The sequence below is a fragment of the Lithobates pipiens genome, unplaced genomic scaffold, assembly GCF_037356315.1.
Source record: "Lithobates pipiens isolate NorthernLeopardFrog02 unplaced genomic scaffold, aLitPip1_a1.2 Scaffold_18, whole genome shotgun sequence".
In the NCBI taxonomy this organism is placed as follows: domain Eukaryota; kingdom Metazoa; phylum Chordata; class Amphibia; order Anura; family Ranidae; genus Lithobates; species Lithobates pipiens.
The window spans coordinates 239,601,501-239,616,557 of record NW_027507758.1 but is presented as its reverse complement, the minus strand read 5'-3'; the positions used below and the strand labels follow the sequence as shown (position 1 = coordinate 239,616,557).

Genomic DNA, 15,057 nt, shown 5'->3' with positions numbered 1-15,057 from the left:
TTTTGATGTAAAGGGACAGTTTTGGTTGCTATGGGCAATCTCCAGTTTCCAGGCATAAAGAACAGTTTTTATTACATAAAACTGAATGCAGGACACTGGGCAGACCACTAGGGACAACGGGGATGTGAAATATTTACATACAGCAATGTAATCTGTAAGATTACATTATACTGTATGTTTACTGTTTGTTTCACTTTTTGAATTTGGTGCCGATCTCCGTCCCCGTGCGTCGCAACGCTCGCAGGGCATGGAGATCGGCGATGTGATGCATCGAGCGAGACACGGCTCGCTCGTACAGCGGGGAGACAACGCTGGATCCGAGGGAGAAGGTAAGTAAACCTCCTCCTGGATCCAGCGATGCGGTCCCGAGTCTGGCTCGGGGATAAAGCTTTTGGTATGAAAATTCCACCCCGAGCCAGACTCGGGAATACCGTCAGGGGGGTTAACATGGCGCATGCGCAGATCATCGGAGGCAGTATTTGACGATCTTCTAAGTGCAGAGGAAGAATGTAATTGTCAGATTCTGCCTCGCTATTGCAGGGCGGGTTGTGGATGTCTTGAAGGGCGGGTTTTGTGTGTGTTTTAACCCGCCCTTATACACAGTCAAAACCTGCCGTTTAACACACTGAACCCGCCATGCAACAGACAGAAAACACGGCATTCAATACAGGCAAAACCCGCGCGGCAACAGTAACACAGAATCTGACAAGTACACTCCACTGTTTGCATAGTGGTGGATAATGCCTCTGACGATGTGCGCATTCGCTGTGTTGATGTCACGCCAGCTGATCAACATATCAGCTGGAGTGGCGTTTGTTACTGCGCATGTGCAGACCCACCAGAGGCATTTTTTGACGGGGGCCATTTCTTGATAGAACACCGGGGGGTTATTTACTAAAGGCAAATCCACTTTTCACTACAAGTGCACTTGGAAGTGCAGTCGCTGTAGATCTGAGGGGAAGATCTGAAATGAGGGGAAGCTCTGCTGATTTTATCATCCAATCATGTGCAAGCTAAAATGCTGTTTTTTATTTTTCTTGCATGTCCCCCTCAGATCTACAGCGACTGCACTTCCAAGTGCACTTTAAGTGCACTTGTAGTGCAAAGTGGATTTGCCTTTAGTAAATAACCCCCAGGGTCTTCAATCCTGCTCTTCTATTTTAATAAGGACATAGAGAAAATTCCTATAAGGACTAGGGTTGCCAAACCCGAACACTTTAGCAGTCTGAGTAATGCGGTGCGCATAGCGTGCTGCAGCTAACAGTGGGTGTGGCCAAATTGCTCTTGCTGACATCATTGCCCTGCCCCTGGTGATACCAAACCTGCCCTCAGACAGCCGCCTGCAGCTCCTGGATGGCAAAAGATTTGTGTGAGACTATCTTTGTTACTTGGGGAGCCACAGCCCAGTCTGAAAAAAGTGTCCGGGCTTCAGCCTGCCTGAAACCCGGACACGATTCAAAACCTGGACTGTAAAGGGTGAATCCCTGACAGGTGGCAACCCTAATAAGCACAATAACTTCAGAGAGCGGGGAATACCCCAGCACAATCCTATACACCCCCGTCAGAAAGACCCCAATTAATGTCTGTCACTGAGCCTTGGGAGAGCTAGTAAAGAGTACAGTATATAAGGAAGGCCCCTATTTGCCAGTTTGTGACATGCCAGGTGGACTGCAGATATCCACCAACAAGGCAAACCTCCGCCTGCGCTCTGCTGAGACCTTCCCATCACTAATGGTATAACTAGTCATATAAAGCCAACTCATATTGCACATCACATGCTTTATATAATAAAGGGGTGCAGAGAGCTGTACATTGTATGAATGCAGGCACATCAATGAAAGCTTCATTTTGATTGGCTATTAGTTGATGACTTTGCTCCGTGTTGGATTGCCTGTTATGATGTACAATAGAGGAAGTGAACTGCTTTAATAGTGTAAAATAAAGCGGAGTTTACAGTAAGGATGTGCTGAACACTGCGATCTGTGGGATTACCAGAAAGGAGATCACTACTAACATTAGCACAGAGCTGACATCACAATAGTCTACAACCAATGGGGAAAAGTCTGCTATAGTGATGTGACATGCTGGGCAGACTGGTCTGTGTACACTGGGGGAGGTTTACACGCCTCTCCGTGTCATGTGACCGTCCAGGAAGAAGGCACTCGCCGGTCTCAGGGGTCGGCAATGGACGGAGCGCTCCCTCTACAGGCCGTCTTTCTACTCCTCCTGGGGGCACAGCTCGGGGGGGCTGGAGACAAGTATGAGCCCACCTGGGAGTCACTGGACGCCAGACCCATCCCGGACTGGTTCGATGACGTCAAGTTCGGGATCTTCATCCATTGGGGGGTGTTTTCTGTACCCAGCTTCGGCAGTGAATGGTTCTGGTGAGTGGCAGGGTGGGGGGAGGGCTGGGACCACTACAGTCCCAGGATCGGCAAATGTATGACAGCTAATGTTCGTGTAGCAGGAAGTCCCAGACATCACTCTTTGTTGTTTAAAGTCCAGTTTTTACACCCTTCCCCCCGAAACCCAATTGTTAAAGCAGAACTCCGGGAATATGAAAAGACAACCCCTGTGGTGGGGGCACCTTGCACTAAAAAGAATTGTCTTCTTTTACATAGGTGGGTCCTCTGTTTTTTGACCCAAGAGGGCACAGAACAAAATGTGGAAATAGACCCACTGCCACCTATATCCCCACCTCTGGCTCCATTTAAAGAGGAACTTCACTTAAAAGCAAAGCTCCTTCTCCCTACTTTCTCCTTTTTCTTTCTTCCTCCTCCTTTTTCTTTCTTTCTTTTTCCTCCTCCTTTTTCTTTCTTTCTTTCTTCCTCCTCCTTTTTCTTTCTTTCTTTCTTTCTTCTTCCTCCTTTTTCTTTCTTTCTTTTTCCTCCTTTTTTTTCTTTCTTTCTTTTTCCTCCTTCTTTTTCTTTTTTTCTTCCTCCTTCTTTCTTATTTCATTCTTTCTTCCTCCTTCTTCCTTCCTCCTTTCTTCCTTTTTCTTCTTTCTTACGCCTTCTTTTTCTTCTTTCTTCCTCCTTCTTTCTTCCTCTTTCTTCCTCCTTCTTCCTTCTTCCGCTTTATTCTTCTTTGTTCCGCCTTCTTTTTCTTCTTTCTTCCTCCTTCTTCTTCTTTCTTCCGCCTTCTTTTTCTTCTTTATTCCGCTTTATTCTTCTTTCTTCCATCTTCTTTTTCTTCTTTTTTCCTCCTTCTTCTTCTTTCTTACTTTCGCCTTCTTTTTCTTACTTCTTCCTTCTTTTACTTCTTTCTTTCTTTCTTTCTTTCTTTCTTTCTTTCTTTCTTTCTTTCTTTCTTTCTTCTTCCTTATTTAATTCTTTCTTTTTTCCTCTTTCTTTCTTCTTCCTTCATCTTTCTTCCTCCTTTTTCTTCTTTCTTTCTTCTTCCTTTCTTCCTCCTTCTTCTTTCTTCCTCCTTCTCTTTTCTTCCTCCTTCTTTCTTCCTCCTTCTTTCTTCCTCCCTCTTCTTTCTTTTTTCTTCCGCCTTCTTTTTTCTTCCTCCTTCTTTTTCTTCTTTCTTCCTCCTCTTTCTTTCTTTCTTTCTTTCTTTCTCCTTCTTCTTCCTTTCTCTTTCTTCTTTCTTTCTTCCTTCCTTCTTCTTCTTTCTTCCTCCTTCTTTTTTCTTCTTTCTTCTGCCTTCTTTTTCTTCTTTCTTCCTCCTTTTTCATCTTTCATTCTTTCTTCCTCCTTCTTCTTTCTTCTTCTTCTTCTACTTCTTCTTCTTTGTCTTCCTTCCTCCTTCTTTTTCTTCCTTCTTTCATTCTTTCTTCCTCTTTCCTCTTTCTTTCTTCCTCCTTCTTTCTTCCTCCTTCTCCTTTCTTCCTCCTTCTTCCAGCTTTCTTCCTCCTTTTTTCTTTCTTCCGCCTTCTTTCTTTCTCATTTTTTATTTCTTCCTCCTTCTATTTCCTTCTTTCTTCCTGTCTTTCTTTCTTTCATTCGCCTCCTTTTCTGAGAGCAGGTACCCCCCCCCCCCCCACCTTCCACTTTTCCCACCTAGGCAAGAATTGTGGAAGCTCAACCCCTCCCCCTCCCCTGGAACCTCTTGAGACACATCACATGTCCCAGGATACTGCAGGACTATTCACACAGCACAGTGCCTTTCATGCATGCACAGCAGTGTTAATTTTGGCAGCAAATTTCAATTTAGTTTTAGTCTTAGGATTAAAATGACATTTTAGTTTTAGTCCCATTTTAGTCTTCTGCAATTGTTTTAGTTTTAGTCATATTTAGTCGACTAAATCTCCAGTACATTTTTGTCGACGAAAATTTCCTACGTTTTAGTAGACTAAAATCTCCAGTACATTTGAGTCAACTAAAACTAATTTTAATCATCTAAAATCAAATGGGTGTAATTAAATTGTAATGCATTAGTTAACATTTCTCTGCAATTTCCAAACTCATATACTGCTGCATTGAAAAATCTCATATATTATTTATGGTATTGAGGTATGAACATGCACTACAGACCAGTGTTCATTTTGAAGTCAAATTTCAATTTAGTTTTAGTCTTTTGACTAAAATGCCATTTTAGTTTTAGTCGTATTTTATTCATCTCAATTGTTTTCATTTTAGTCAACTAAAATAGTATTAATTTAGTAGACTAAAATGTTTTAGTTGTTTTAGTAGACAAAATTAACACTGATTCAAAGAGGGAAGCAGGCTATAAAACACCAGGAAGCAGTGCTTGGGACCCTGAAGAACCAGTCTTGGTGTAGACAGCGCTGCACTTCTGGACTGGTAAGTGTCTGTTAAAAGTCAGTAGCTACAGTATTTGTAGTTGCTGAATTTTATTTATTTATTTTTTGTTAAAAAGGATTTGAAGTTCCTCTTTAACCACTTGCTTACTGGGTACTTAAACCCCCTTCATGCCCAGACCAATTTTTAGCTTTCAGCGCTGTCACTCTTTGAATGACAATTGCGCAGTCATGCTACAGTGTACCCAAATGAACTTTTTTTCACACAAATAGAGCTTTCTTTTGGTGGTATTTAATTCCTGCTGGGTTTTTTATTTTTTGCTAAAAAAAACTAAAAAAGACCGAAAATTTTGAAAAAAAACCCCAAAACTGTTTCATAGTTTGTTATAACATTTTGAAAACAGGCAATTTTTATCTTTCACTCATGTGCGCTGATAGGCGACACTGATAGGGGGTACTGATGAGCACTGATAAAGTGGCACTAATGGGCACTAATAGGTCGCACTGATTAGGCAGCACTGATAGGTGGCACTGATAAGCTGCACTCATAAGTGGCACTGATGATCACTGATGGGCACTGGTAGGTGACACTGATAGGCAACACTGATCTGTGGCACTGATTATGAGACACTGATGGGCACAGATTGGTGGCACTGGTGGCATTGATGGGTGGTACTGTGAGCACTGGTAGGTGGCACTGGTGGGTACTGATAGGTGACACTGGCATTTGACACTGGTGGGCACAGAAAATGCAGCCACGGCTTTCTGTGTGGGTGACTGATAGAAGCCAGTGATTGGCTTTTTTTCCCCTTACGCTGACAGGAAAATAAAATACAGATTACCAATCTTCTGTTTACATCACGTGATCAGCTGTCATTGGCTGACAGCTGATCACGTGGTAAAGGGCTGGGATCGACGCCTTACTCTGATCTGGAATCAGCAGAGTCTCATAGACTTGGTGATCACAGAGTGTGTGCGACCCGCAGGGACGCGCAGACAGCGCTTGCTTGGGACACCCTCCCGGCAATTAAGGCCTGCGCTCTGGCAGCCATAGCGCGGCAGCAAATAGTTAAAGTGGAGTTCCGCCTGCAAAAAAAATAAATTTAAAGTCAGCAGCTACAAATACTACAGCTGTTGACTTTCAAATTAAGGGCACTTACCTGTCCAAGGCACTTGCAATGTCCTCACCCAACTTCACACTTACCTGTCAATCGGCTCCGGGTGGAGGCATTGGCATCTTCAGTAAGGGAATCAGGAAGTGAAGCCTTGCCGGTGTCTTGTCAAATAGGGTCCTCCATCAGATGCTGTCCCCTGCATACTGCGCATGCGCAGTACACAGGAACACAGATTCCGAAAATTGACGAGGGTGAACGGCACCTGCGCCGTGAGTCCAGGTTCTATCCCCACTATCCAAGTGGACATAGAGTTAGAATAAAAAAGAGCCTAGCGCAGCGAGGCCGAGCCCGAAGCGTGGCGAGCGAAGCTCGCCCGCGAGGGGCCCTCTAAAATTTACAACCCTATGTCCGCTTGGATGGTGGGGCTACCACCTCCACTCACGGCGCAGGCGCCGTTCAGCTTCGGAGATTTTCCGAAGCTTCGTCTGCTCCGTACTGCGCATGCGCAGTACGGAGCAGACACATATTGATGGCCGGACTCTATTAGGCAGAACACCGGCTTCACAGCCTATTCCCTACTGCGCATGCATGAATTACGCTGCACGTTCTGAATGGTCCCTGCTGTCTTCTAAAACCCAGCGGGGGGGGGGGGGGCAGAGAAGGGGTCGGACATGGCGTAATCCGCCGCGGATTCTGCGGTGCTCGTTCGTGGGAAGTGGAACCAAATACCTGTATTAGACAGGTATCTATCTGCTCCTTTCTCCCCCCTGAAAGGTGCCAAATGTGACACCAGAGGGGGGGAGGAACCGCATTAGCGGAAGTTCCAATTCTGGGTGGAACTCCGCTTTAACCACTTGAGCTCCAGAAGATTTTAACCCCTTTTATTCAGCCAGTTTCTGTTGAAGGGGCATGACCGAAAAAGGTCTGCTGACCGGATTCCATCAGCGTTCTCAGCCAATGGCTGAAAGCGCTGACCTGAGTGTTCTGGCGGGGGGCGTTCCCCTGTCAGAACACAAAAGCTCAGAGGGGAGATCACCGTACTAACATTTGATTGTTAGTACAGCGACTCCTCCCGAGCTCCTTCAGCTTTTTTCATTCAGCCCACTGGGTTGAAGGGGAAAACATTTCAGTGTGTACCACAGTGTGTACCAGGGGCGTAACTATAGGGGGTGCAGCAGTTGCGACCGCAACCGGGCCCTGTGATGCAGGGGGCCCATGCAGCCCCCTCTACATATGGCCGGAAGCAGCATAGGCAGCTAGGGGTACCAGTGCACCACGCACACGGGTGGCTGGAGGTGGAGGGTGACTAGCAGAGCTCCATGCTCGACTATCGCACTGGCTGCTCTTTAGTAGTGCATTCCCCGCATGACCTGTGTCCTCGGCCGCTCCTCAGAGTACCCCTCTCCTGCTCCATGCATTGCCGCTCAGTCCGATGTCTGTTCTCCCCAGCCAGAGTCCTGCCCCCCCTGAGTCCGGCCCACACTGCACTGCATACTTCTCCCAGGTAAACAAACTTTAAGCACACAGATGCAGTGCAGCCCTATGAGAGCCGGCTCCCGGAGGACACTACAGGCTTGTCTGTCAGCCCCCCTCCTCCCCCGTCATACACAGATGATGAAAGGTCTTTCTGGGAGATATGCTGATCACCCGTCCAGCACACTGGATGGAGCCCAGGCCAACATGGATGAGTGCGTGGCCTACAGCTTGGTCATGGTGAGTGAGAGGACCCCATCCCCCACACACCATTACATACCCCCTCCATCTCCCCCTGGGGACAGGGACCCCTTCTCACGTGGGGACAGGGACCCCTTCTCACCTGGGGGCAGTAACTTCATCTGCCCTGGAGAAAAGGACCTCATCTCTTCTGGGGATGGGGACCCCATCCTGCCTAGGGACAGTTCCAATGGGGCACCTAAAAAAAATAAAAAAAAATAAACTACTGATACCAGTGGTGGAACTACAGGGCTCACAATGGTCATACCTGTGACCCCACCCTGGAGTTCCACCGCTGGACTCGGAGGGAAGGGCCCTGGCTGAGGTTCAGGGGGGCCCTTCATGGTTTCTTGCATCGGGGCCCTGAAGGTTCTAGTTACGCCACTGGTGTGTACCAGGCTTAACTGCCACTAACAGCTCCAGTGACACTAATACAGTGATCAGTGCTAATAATTTACACCGTCACTGTACTTATGACACTGGCTGGGAAGAGGTTATTATCTAGGGCAATCAAGGGGTTAAATATGATCCTAACTGTTTAATGTGTGTACAGTGTGCTGATTTTACTAAGCAGGGAGAGAAAAAACACACATTGCTGCTGTATACCAACACAAGGCTCTCTTATGTGATTCGCTGAGCCAATCAGTTGGTCCAGACCATCAATCATTGGCTAGGAACAGTTGATCAGCTTTTACTGCAGCAAATGACAGCACAGTCTTCCGTGATTGTGCCAGTACGAGTTGACCTGCCACAGTAAATGTACTGTAGTGGGTTAGCAAGCGGTTAAAGAAGAACTTCACCCTAGCAAGAAATAATTAAAAGGCAGCAGCTACAAATACTGTATCTCCTGATTTTTAATAAAAGGACACTTACCCGTTCAGAGATTCAGAGCTGTCCCCACCTGGGCCAGTTCTTTGCTGGTCCCCAGCACGGCCATGTTTACTGTGGGAAGCTGGCTGTGACTCCTTGCGGCTTCCTACTGCTTATGAGCAAGCCACACTGCTCTATGTGAATGCAAGAAATATGCAAGACTACAAGTGCATTTGCTCCAGAGCTTAGTAAATGAGGTGAAGGTTCAGTTTGCAAAGAATACCCGATCACATGCAAGGAAAGAACTTTTGCTTGCACATGTCTGGATGTTGGAGGTCAGCAGAGCTTCTGCTCATTTACTAAGCTATTTACCTTTAGTAAAACCACCCCTATGTATCTTTTTCTCCTAGCTAAAGAAGAATGTAGGCAAACAAATGTGTAAAATAAATAAATAAAATAGCTACACTAGGGCTTGATTCAAGATAGTGTGAAGGTCAGTGTGTTTTAGATACATTATAAAAATAAAAAAAAAGTTAACTATTTAGTCTCAGTGTGTTTAGATAAGATAAAAAACAAAGCAAAATGTGCACTATTATTTCCCTACTACGGGTACATACAACAAATAATAACTATTTAGCAACCACCCCATGTACATTTACTGCGGCAGGACGGCTGCTGTGCTCTGGATCACGTATGTGATAAGCGCTTCCAGGTAGGGGGCACGCGCATGCACCCACCGTCCCTGCTGTGCTGCAGGTTGTTACAGCACAAGTTGATTGATCGCAAGGACCCGCTGATTGGCTCTGTCATTCATGTAAGAGAGCTCTGTGTTGTAAATGGATAGCTGCCATAGTGCGGCAGATAATCTGACACTAACTGACACTGACATCACTGGCTATAGACGGTTTGAATCTCGGCTGATTGAGTAGGAACTGGTTAAGATTTGGCCCGTGTGTGGGCAGATTAAATGTACCAAGTTGATCGATCGATCAACTTGGGTACAAGCAACCTGCTGGAATCACTTGCAAGTATCGCTAGCAGCTGCTATAGCCACTAGCAATTATCACTGTCTTCTCCCGGTGGGTACGGTTTCCCCCACTGGGAGCAGACATTTACTTGGCAGGAGGGATTCTCCTGTCAGCATGATCTGTGTTGATGGAGGGTAATCATGCAAATTTCTTTCCTGCAACCCGTGGTTGCAGGAAAGAAATTTGCACCGTCTAATACAGTGCCTAATACAGTGATCAGTGCTAATAATATACATTGTGTCTGTACCAATGAGACTGGTTGGAAAGGGGTTCCAATCTAGCTGCTTTTACTAATCAACTTGGTTGAAAGTGGAGAAAGGGAGAAAAAAACAGCCACATTGCTGCTCTCTGTACAGAGTCCTGTGTTGTTAGTAAACACAGGGCTCTGTACTGTGATTTGCTAAGCTGATCAGCAGGTCCTGGACATAAATCATTGGCTGGGACCTGCTGACCGACTTGCGCAGCACATATGAGGTGTGTATGTGATCCAACGGACTGGCCAGTCAAGATGGCCAAAACCTAGCACCTGCAAGAAGGTGATGAGAAGATGTGGGTAGAAAAAAAAAACACTTGAGAGTTCAGCAGAGGAGCATTTTACTGCAAAAGCTGATGCACCTAAACGTGTGTAAATGCCCCTAAACACTAGTCACGTTTGTCACTTGTGTTTTCATTCCCATAGCCAGTCTGACACCCGGCAACTACGATCTCGGTAAAGAGTCTCCGACAGAGACTCTTTACCACGTGATCAGCCGTGTCCAATCACGGCTGATCACAGTGTAAATAGGAAAAGCCGGTGATCGGCTTTTCCTCACTCGCGTCTGTCAGACGCGAGTAGAGGAGAGCCGATCGGCTGCTCCTCTGACAGGGGGGTCTGTGCTGATCGATTATCAGCACAGCCCCCCCCGAGGATGCCCACACTGGACCACCAGGGACGCCACCAGACCACCAGGGATGCCAAGGACAAGGTATGCCACCCTAGACCACCAGGGATTCCAGTCAGTGCCACAATGGATGCCAATCAGTGCCCATAATGGATGCCAATCAGTGCCCACAATGGGCATCACTGATTGGCATGCATTATTGATTGGCACTGATTGGCATCCATTAGTACAATATATAATAATACAATGCCGCCTATCAGTTCCCATCTGTGCCGCCTACCAGTGCCTACCCATGCCCACCTGTGCCGCCTACCCATGCCCACCTGTGCCACCTACCTATGCCCACCTGTGCCGTCTATCCATGCCCACCTGTGCCACCTATCCATGCCCACCTGTGCCACCTATCCATGCCAATTTGTGCCACCTATCAGTGCCCATCTGTGTCGCCCATCAGTGCCACCCATCAGTGCCGTCTATCAGTGCCACATATCGGTGTCCATCAATGCCACCTCATCAGTGCCACTTCATTGGTGCCACCTCATCGGTGCCCATCAGTGCCGCCTTATCATTGCCCATCAGTGTAACCCCATCAGTGCCCATCAGTGAAGAAGAAAACTTACTTATTTGCAAAGATTTGAAACTGAAACAAAAAAAACATTTTTTTTTTCAAAATTTTCGGTATTTTTTTATTTGTTTAGCAAAAAATAAAAACTGCGGAGGTGATCAAATACCACCAAAAGAAAGCTCTATTTGTGGGAAAAAAATGATAAAAATGTCATTTGGGTACAGTGTAGCATGACCGCGCAATTGTCATTCAAAGTGCGACAGCGCTGAAAGCTCAAAATTGGTCTGGGCAGGAAGGTGTTTAAGTGCCCGGTATTGGGCGGCACAGTGGTGTAGTGGTTAGCACTCTCACCTAGCAGTAAGAAGGGTCGCTGGTTCAAATCTCAACCATGACACTACCTGCCTGGAGTTTGCATGTTCTCCCTGTGCCTGCGTGGGTTTCCTCCGGGTACTCCGGTTTCCTCCCACAATCCAAAGACATGCAGGTAGGTTAATTGTCTTCTGTCCAAAATTGACCCTAGTATATGAATGGGGACCTTGGATTGTGGGCTCCTTGAGGGTAGGGACCGATGTGAGTGTGCAATGTACAGGGACAATTGTAGACACTCAGGTTGAACTGGATGGACTGGTGTCTTTATTCAACCTTACTAACTATGAAACTATGAAGTGGTTAACTATGTCACTAAACAACAATAGCAACATACCATGAAAGTGTTATTATCAGCTTAAACGTGTTACATTAGGTGATTTGTCATTTCAGGATAAAGCTAAGAACAGACAAAAGTGGTGATCAAGTCAATGTCCTTGGTAGCCCTTGTACACACGGTCGGACATTCCGACGGAAAATGTCTGATCGGACCGTGTTGTCGGATAATCCGACTGTGTGTAGGCTCCATCGGACTTTTCCAGCTTGGCTATAAAACTTTCCGACAACATGATCCGATTGGACCTTGTCCGATCATGTGTAGAGAATTCCGATTGGACAAAGTGCCACGTATGCTCAGATCAAATTTCTACACCAAAGCTATTGGCTACTAGCCTGAACGTAGTCCCGTCCTAACGAAATAACGTCATCACGTTCTGAACGATCGGATTTTCCGACAACTTTGTCCGACCGTGTGTATGCAACCGTTTCGGACAAAATACATCGGACAAAATCCGACGGATTTGGTTGTCAGAATGTCCGACCATGTGTACAAGGGCGTAGAGAAATTAGCTTGAAGCCGCCATTGCTCAAGCTCCATGCACACTGGACATTAAAATAATGTTATAAAAACACCAGTAGCTTTGCAGTGAGTCTTTCAACGTTTTTTAGCATTTTTGCAATAGCGTTTATTATTGTTTTTTAGCGTTTCTCCGCGTTAGCGTTTTAAAAAAAAAAATTCAATGGATCAAAAATGTTAAAAAACGCAGGTGAGCCACGGTTTTGAGCGTTTATCAATGTTTATCAGCGTTTATGATCGTTTGGCATTTTTTTTGTGGTCAGAAAAACAACTCTTTAACGTGATTTTATGGTGTTCAGAAAACAGCCCATAAACTCCACTGCTTATAACAGTTCAAAAACGTCCATGTGTGCATGGACATATAGGATAACATAGAGTAGAGTTTATGGTCTGTTAAAAAAAAAAAAGCCCAAAGTCCAAAAAAATGTCGTTTATGAGCTCCAGTATGCATGGAGCCTAAAGCTGTAACACTGAGCCATGTCCATTAAGGGTATGCTGTTGATTGCAGGGTTTTGAAATGACAGTTTCCATAAGGAATCTCCGTTTTCACCAGCTATTGTGCAACTTAGAAAGTGCACAAACAAGTGTCTGAGTTGCACAATAGCTGGAGTAACAGTAAGTCAGCAAACAGGCATGTGACTTGCTCTAGCAGAGTGGAAACCTCCCATGCCACTTCCCTCAGTAGCTCTTTCTTGTTTAAAATGTGAGTTTGTATCAGAGCATATCTGGATATGTCATCTAGTCAGTTCTTTTGCTTTTTTTTAGCTCTATGAGAGCTATCCACCATGAAATGTAAGGAGGAACTTATTGGCGGAAGTTGGTGTAACTCTGAGGTAATATGAATATGAAGTCAGGTTTGAACTTGTGGTATCACAACTTAGAATGATGGCACCATTCTCACATGACTGCAGTCAATAAATCCTGAATTATTTTGTTTACTTTGTGATTGTGTAGGCCTTCCACCCTTGTGGAATAATTACAAATTGTATTTAGTTGGTGGGGGGGGGGGTTATCAAGATGAGAACCTGTAGTAGGATGTTAACTCCCTTCCTACTGACCAGATGAATATATGCGGCCTCGCGTAATCTTTATTCGTGGGGCAGCATATATGCGTATCTCTCTCTGTGCCACACAGCGAGCTCCAGGAACTGAGACCAGGCTCCCACTGGGTACTAACAATGGCAGGCCCAGGACTCCCGCTTGCTGTGATAGCCTCTCAGGCTGAATTCACACCTATGCATTTTTAGTGCAAAATGCAAAAAGCACTAAAACTGCATAGGTGTGAATCCAGCCTGACTGTGTTTACTTCCTCTTTGAAGGCCGGTTCACACTGTTGCAATGCGGGAACCCTGAGAATCCACTGCATCGCAGCGGCAGTTTACACTGACCTATGTGAACTGCTGGGAGTGCATAGTTGCCAACATTGTAAAAAAAAAATTCGGGACACCTTTTGGCAGTAGGCGGAGTTGTATTATAATTAGGGGGCGGGCATGCGGATATAGGCGTGGCATAGGAAAAGGTGAAAATGCAGCACGCGCCGTGGCTTGACGGGGTGTGGTTAGAGTCTGAGATGAATGCGGGATGGAGAGCCAGCAGCCCCCGATCCTACACCACAATAGCAATATGTGTTTTCCAGAGTTTGACAATCAGCAGATAAAGATACTCCAAATACCTGGTGTTAGCGCTTCAATCATCCCGGTGCCATGATTGTTATGGTGTCAGGATTATTGAAGCACATTATTTCTATTATTAGATTGTAATATAAAATGAAATCATTCAACTCACCATAATGCAGAATCAGTGGGAGCCATGAGTGCGTCACTAGCCACGTTGCCTGCCACCAGATGCCATCAGGTGCCCCATCAGAGCATCCTTTGTCACATCTGTGTCTCCATCAGCGGAGCCCCTCCTTACATCTGGTGTCCCCATCATTCCTCCTTACATCTGGTGTCCCCATCAGTCCTCAACATCTGGTGCCCCTCTGACATCCAGACTGGCCCCCTCTGACATCCTCCAGACTGAGACTGGCCCCCTCTGACATCCTCCAGACTGAGACTGGCCCCCTCTGACATCCTCCAGACTGAGACTGGCCCCCGACAGATCCTCCAGACTGAGACTGGCCCCCTCTGACATCCTCCAGACTGAGACTGGCCCCCCACATATCCTCCAGATGCCGCCGTTGCCACGCCTTTCAGTTTGAACTGCGGTGCCGCCCACTTTCCATAGACACTGCCAGCGGGGGTGGGTGGTGCCGCAGCATCTCTATTGTAGACCAGCTTCTGGTCTTCTTCAAAATGGTGGCCGGCGGAGACATTGTCTCTGCCGGCCGCGGACCTCTAGCGGCCAGCGGCGAAATTAATGGGACAAACCGAATTTCCCGGGACAAAATTAATTCGGGACAAGGGTCCTAATCCTGGGAATGTCCCAGGAAATTTGGGACAGTTGGCAACTATGGGAGTGTCATTTGAAAGTGAATGACAACCCCAAATCAGTTTGCATATTGCAGTGCGATCTGCAAATTTGGACAGGAATTGGATTGCAGGGGTGTGAACATCCACATGATCCGATTCTGCTGAGGACCAAAAAAAGTGTCCTTTGCGAGTTTGGTCCGAATTCGATGTGAATTCAGCCATACTATCTGTATGGCTAAATTCACATCGCATGTGATTTGCATTGCAGTGTGGTGCGATTTACTTGCTATCTCACACCACGCAGCAGTGTGAACCGGTGTTCTGGTATATAGTGTCCATCCATTGAATAGTGTCCGCCCCATTCTGCGCAGGTGAGTGGAGGTGGTAGCTCCACCATCCAAGTGGACATAGTGCTGCAAATATTAGAGGGCCCCTCGCGGGCTCGCTCCGCTCGCCACGCTTCGGGCGTGGCCTCGCTGTGCTCGGCTCTTTTTTTTCCAACTCTATGTCCACTTGGATGGTGGGGCTAGAGCCTGGACTCACGGCGCAGGCGCCGTTCATCTTCGGCTATTTTCGGAATCTGTGTGTCCTGGGTACTGCGCAT

The 15,057-nt window shown here is 46.4% G+C and overlaps 1 protein-coding gene across 1 annotated transcript in view; it reads left to right on the top strand.

The window, feature by feature from the left end:
- The first annotated feature begins 2,121 nt into the window (after window positions 1-2,121).
- FUCA2 (alpha-L-fucosidase 2) overlaps window positions 2,122-15,057 on the top strand; it is a 42,722-nt gene continuing 29,786 nt past the window's right edge. Inside the window, exon 1 of the mRNA XM_077486713.1 lies at window positions 2,122-2,384. Within this exon, the coding sequence (XP_077342839.1) occupies window positions 2,185-2,384 (200 nt within the window). The 5' untranslated portion in view covers window positions 2,122-2,184. The remainder of the gene's footprint in view (window positions 2,385-15,057) is intronic.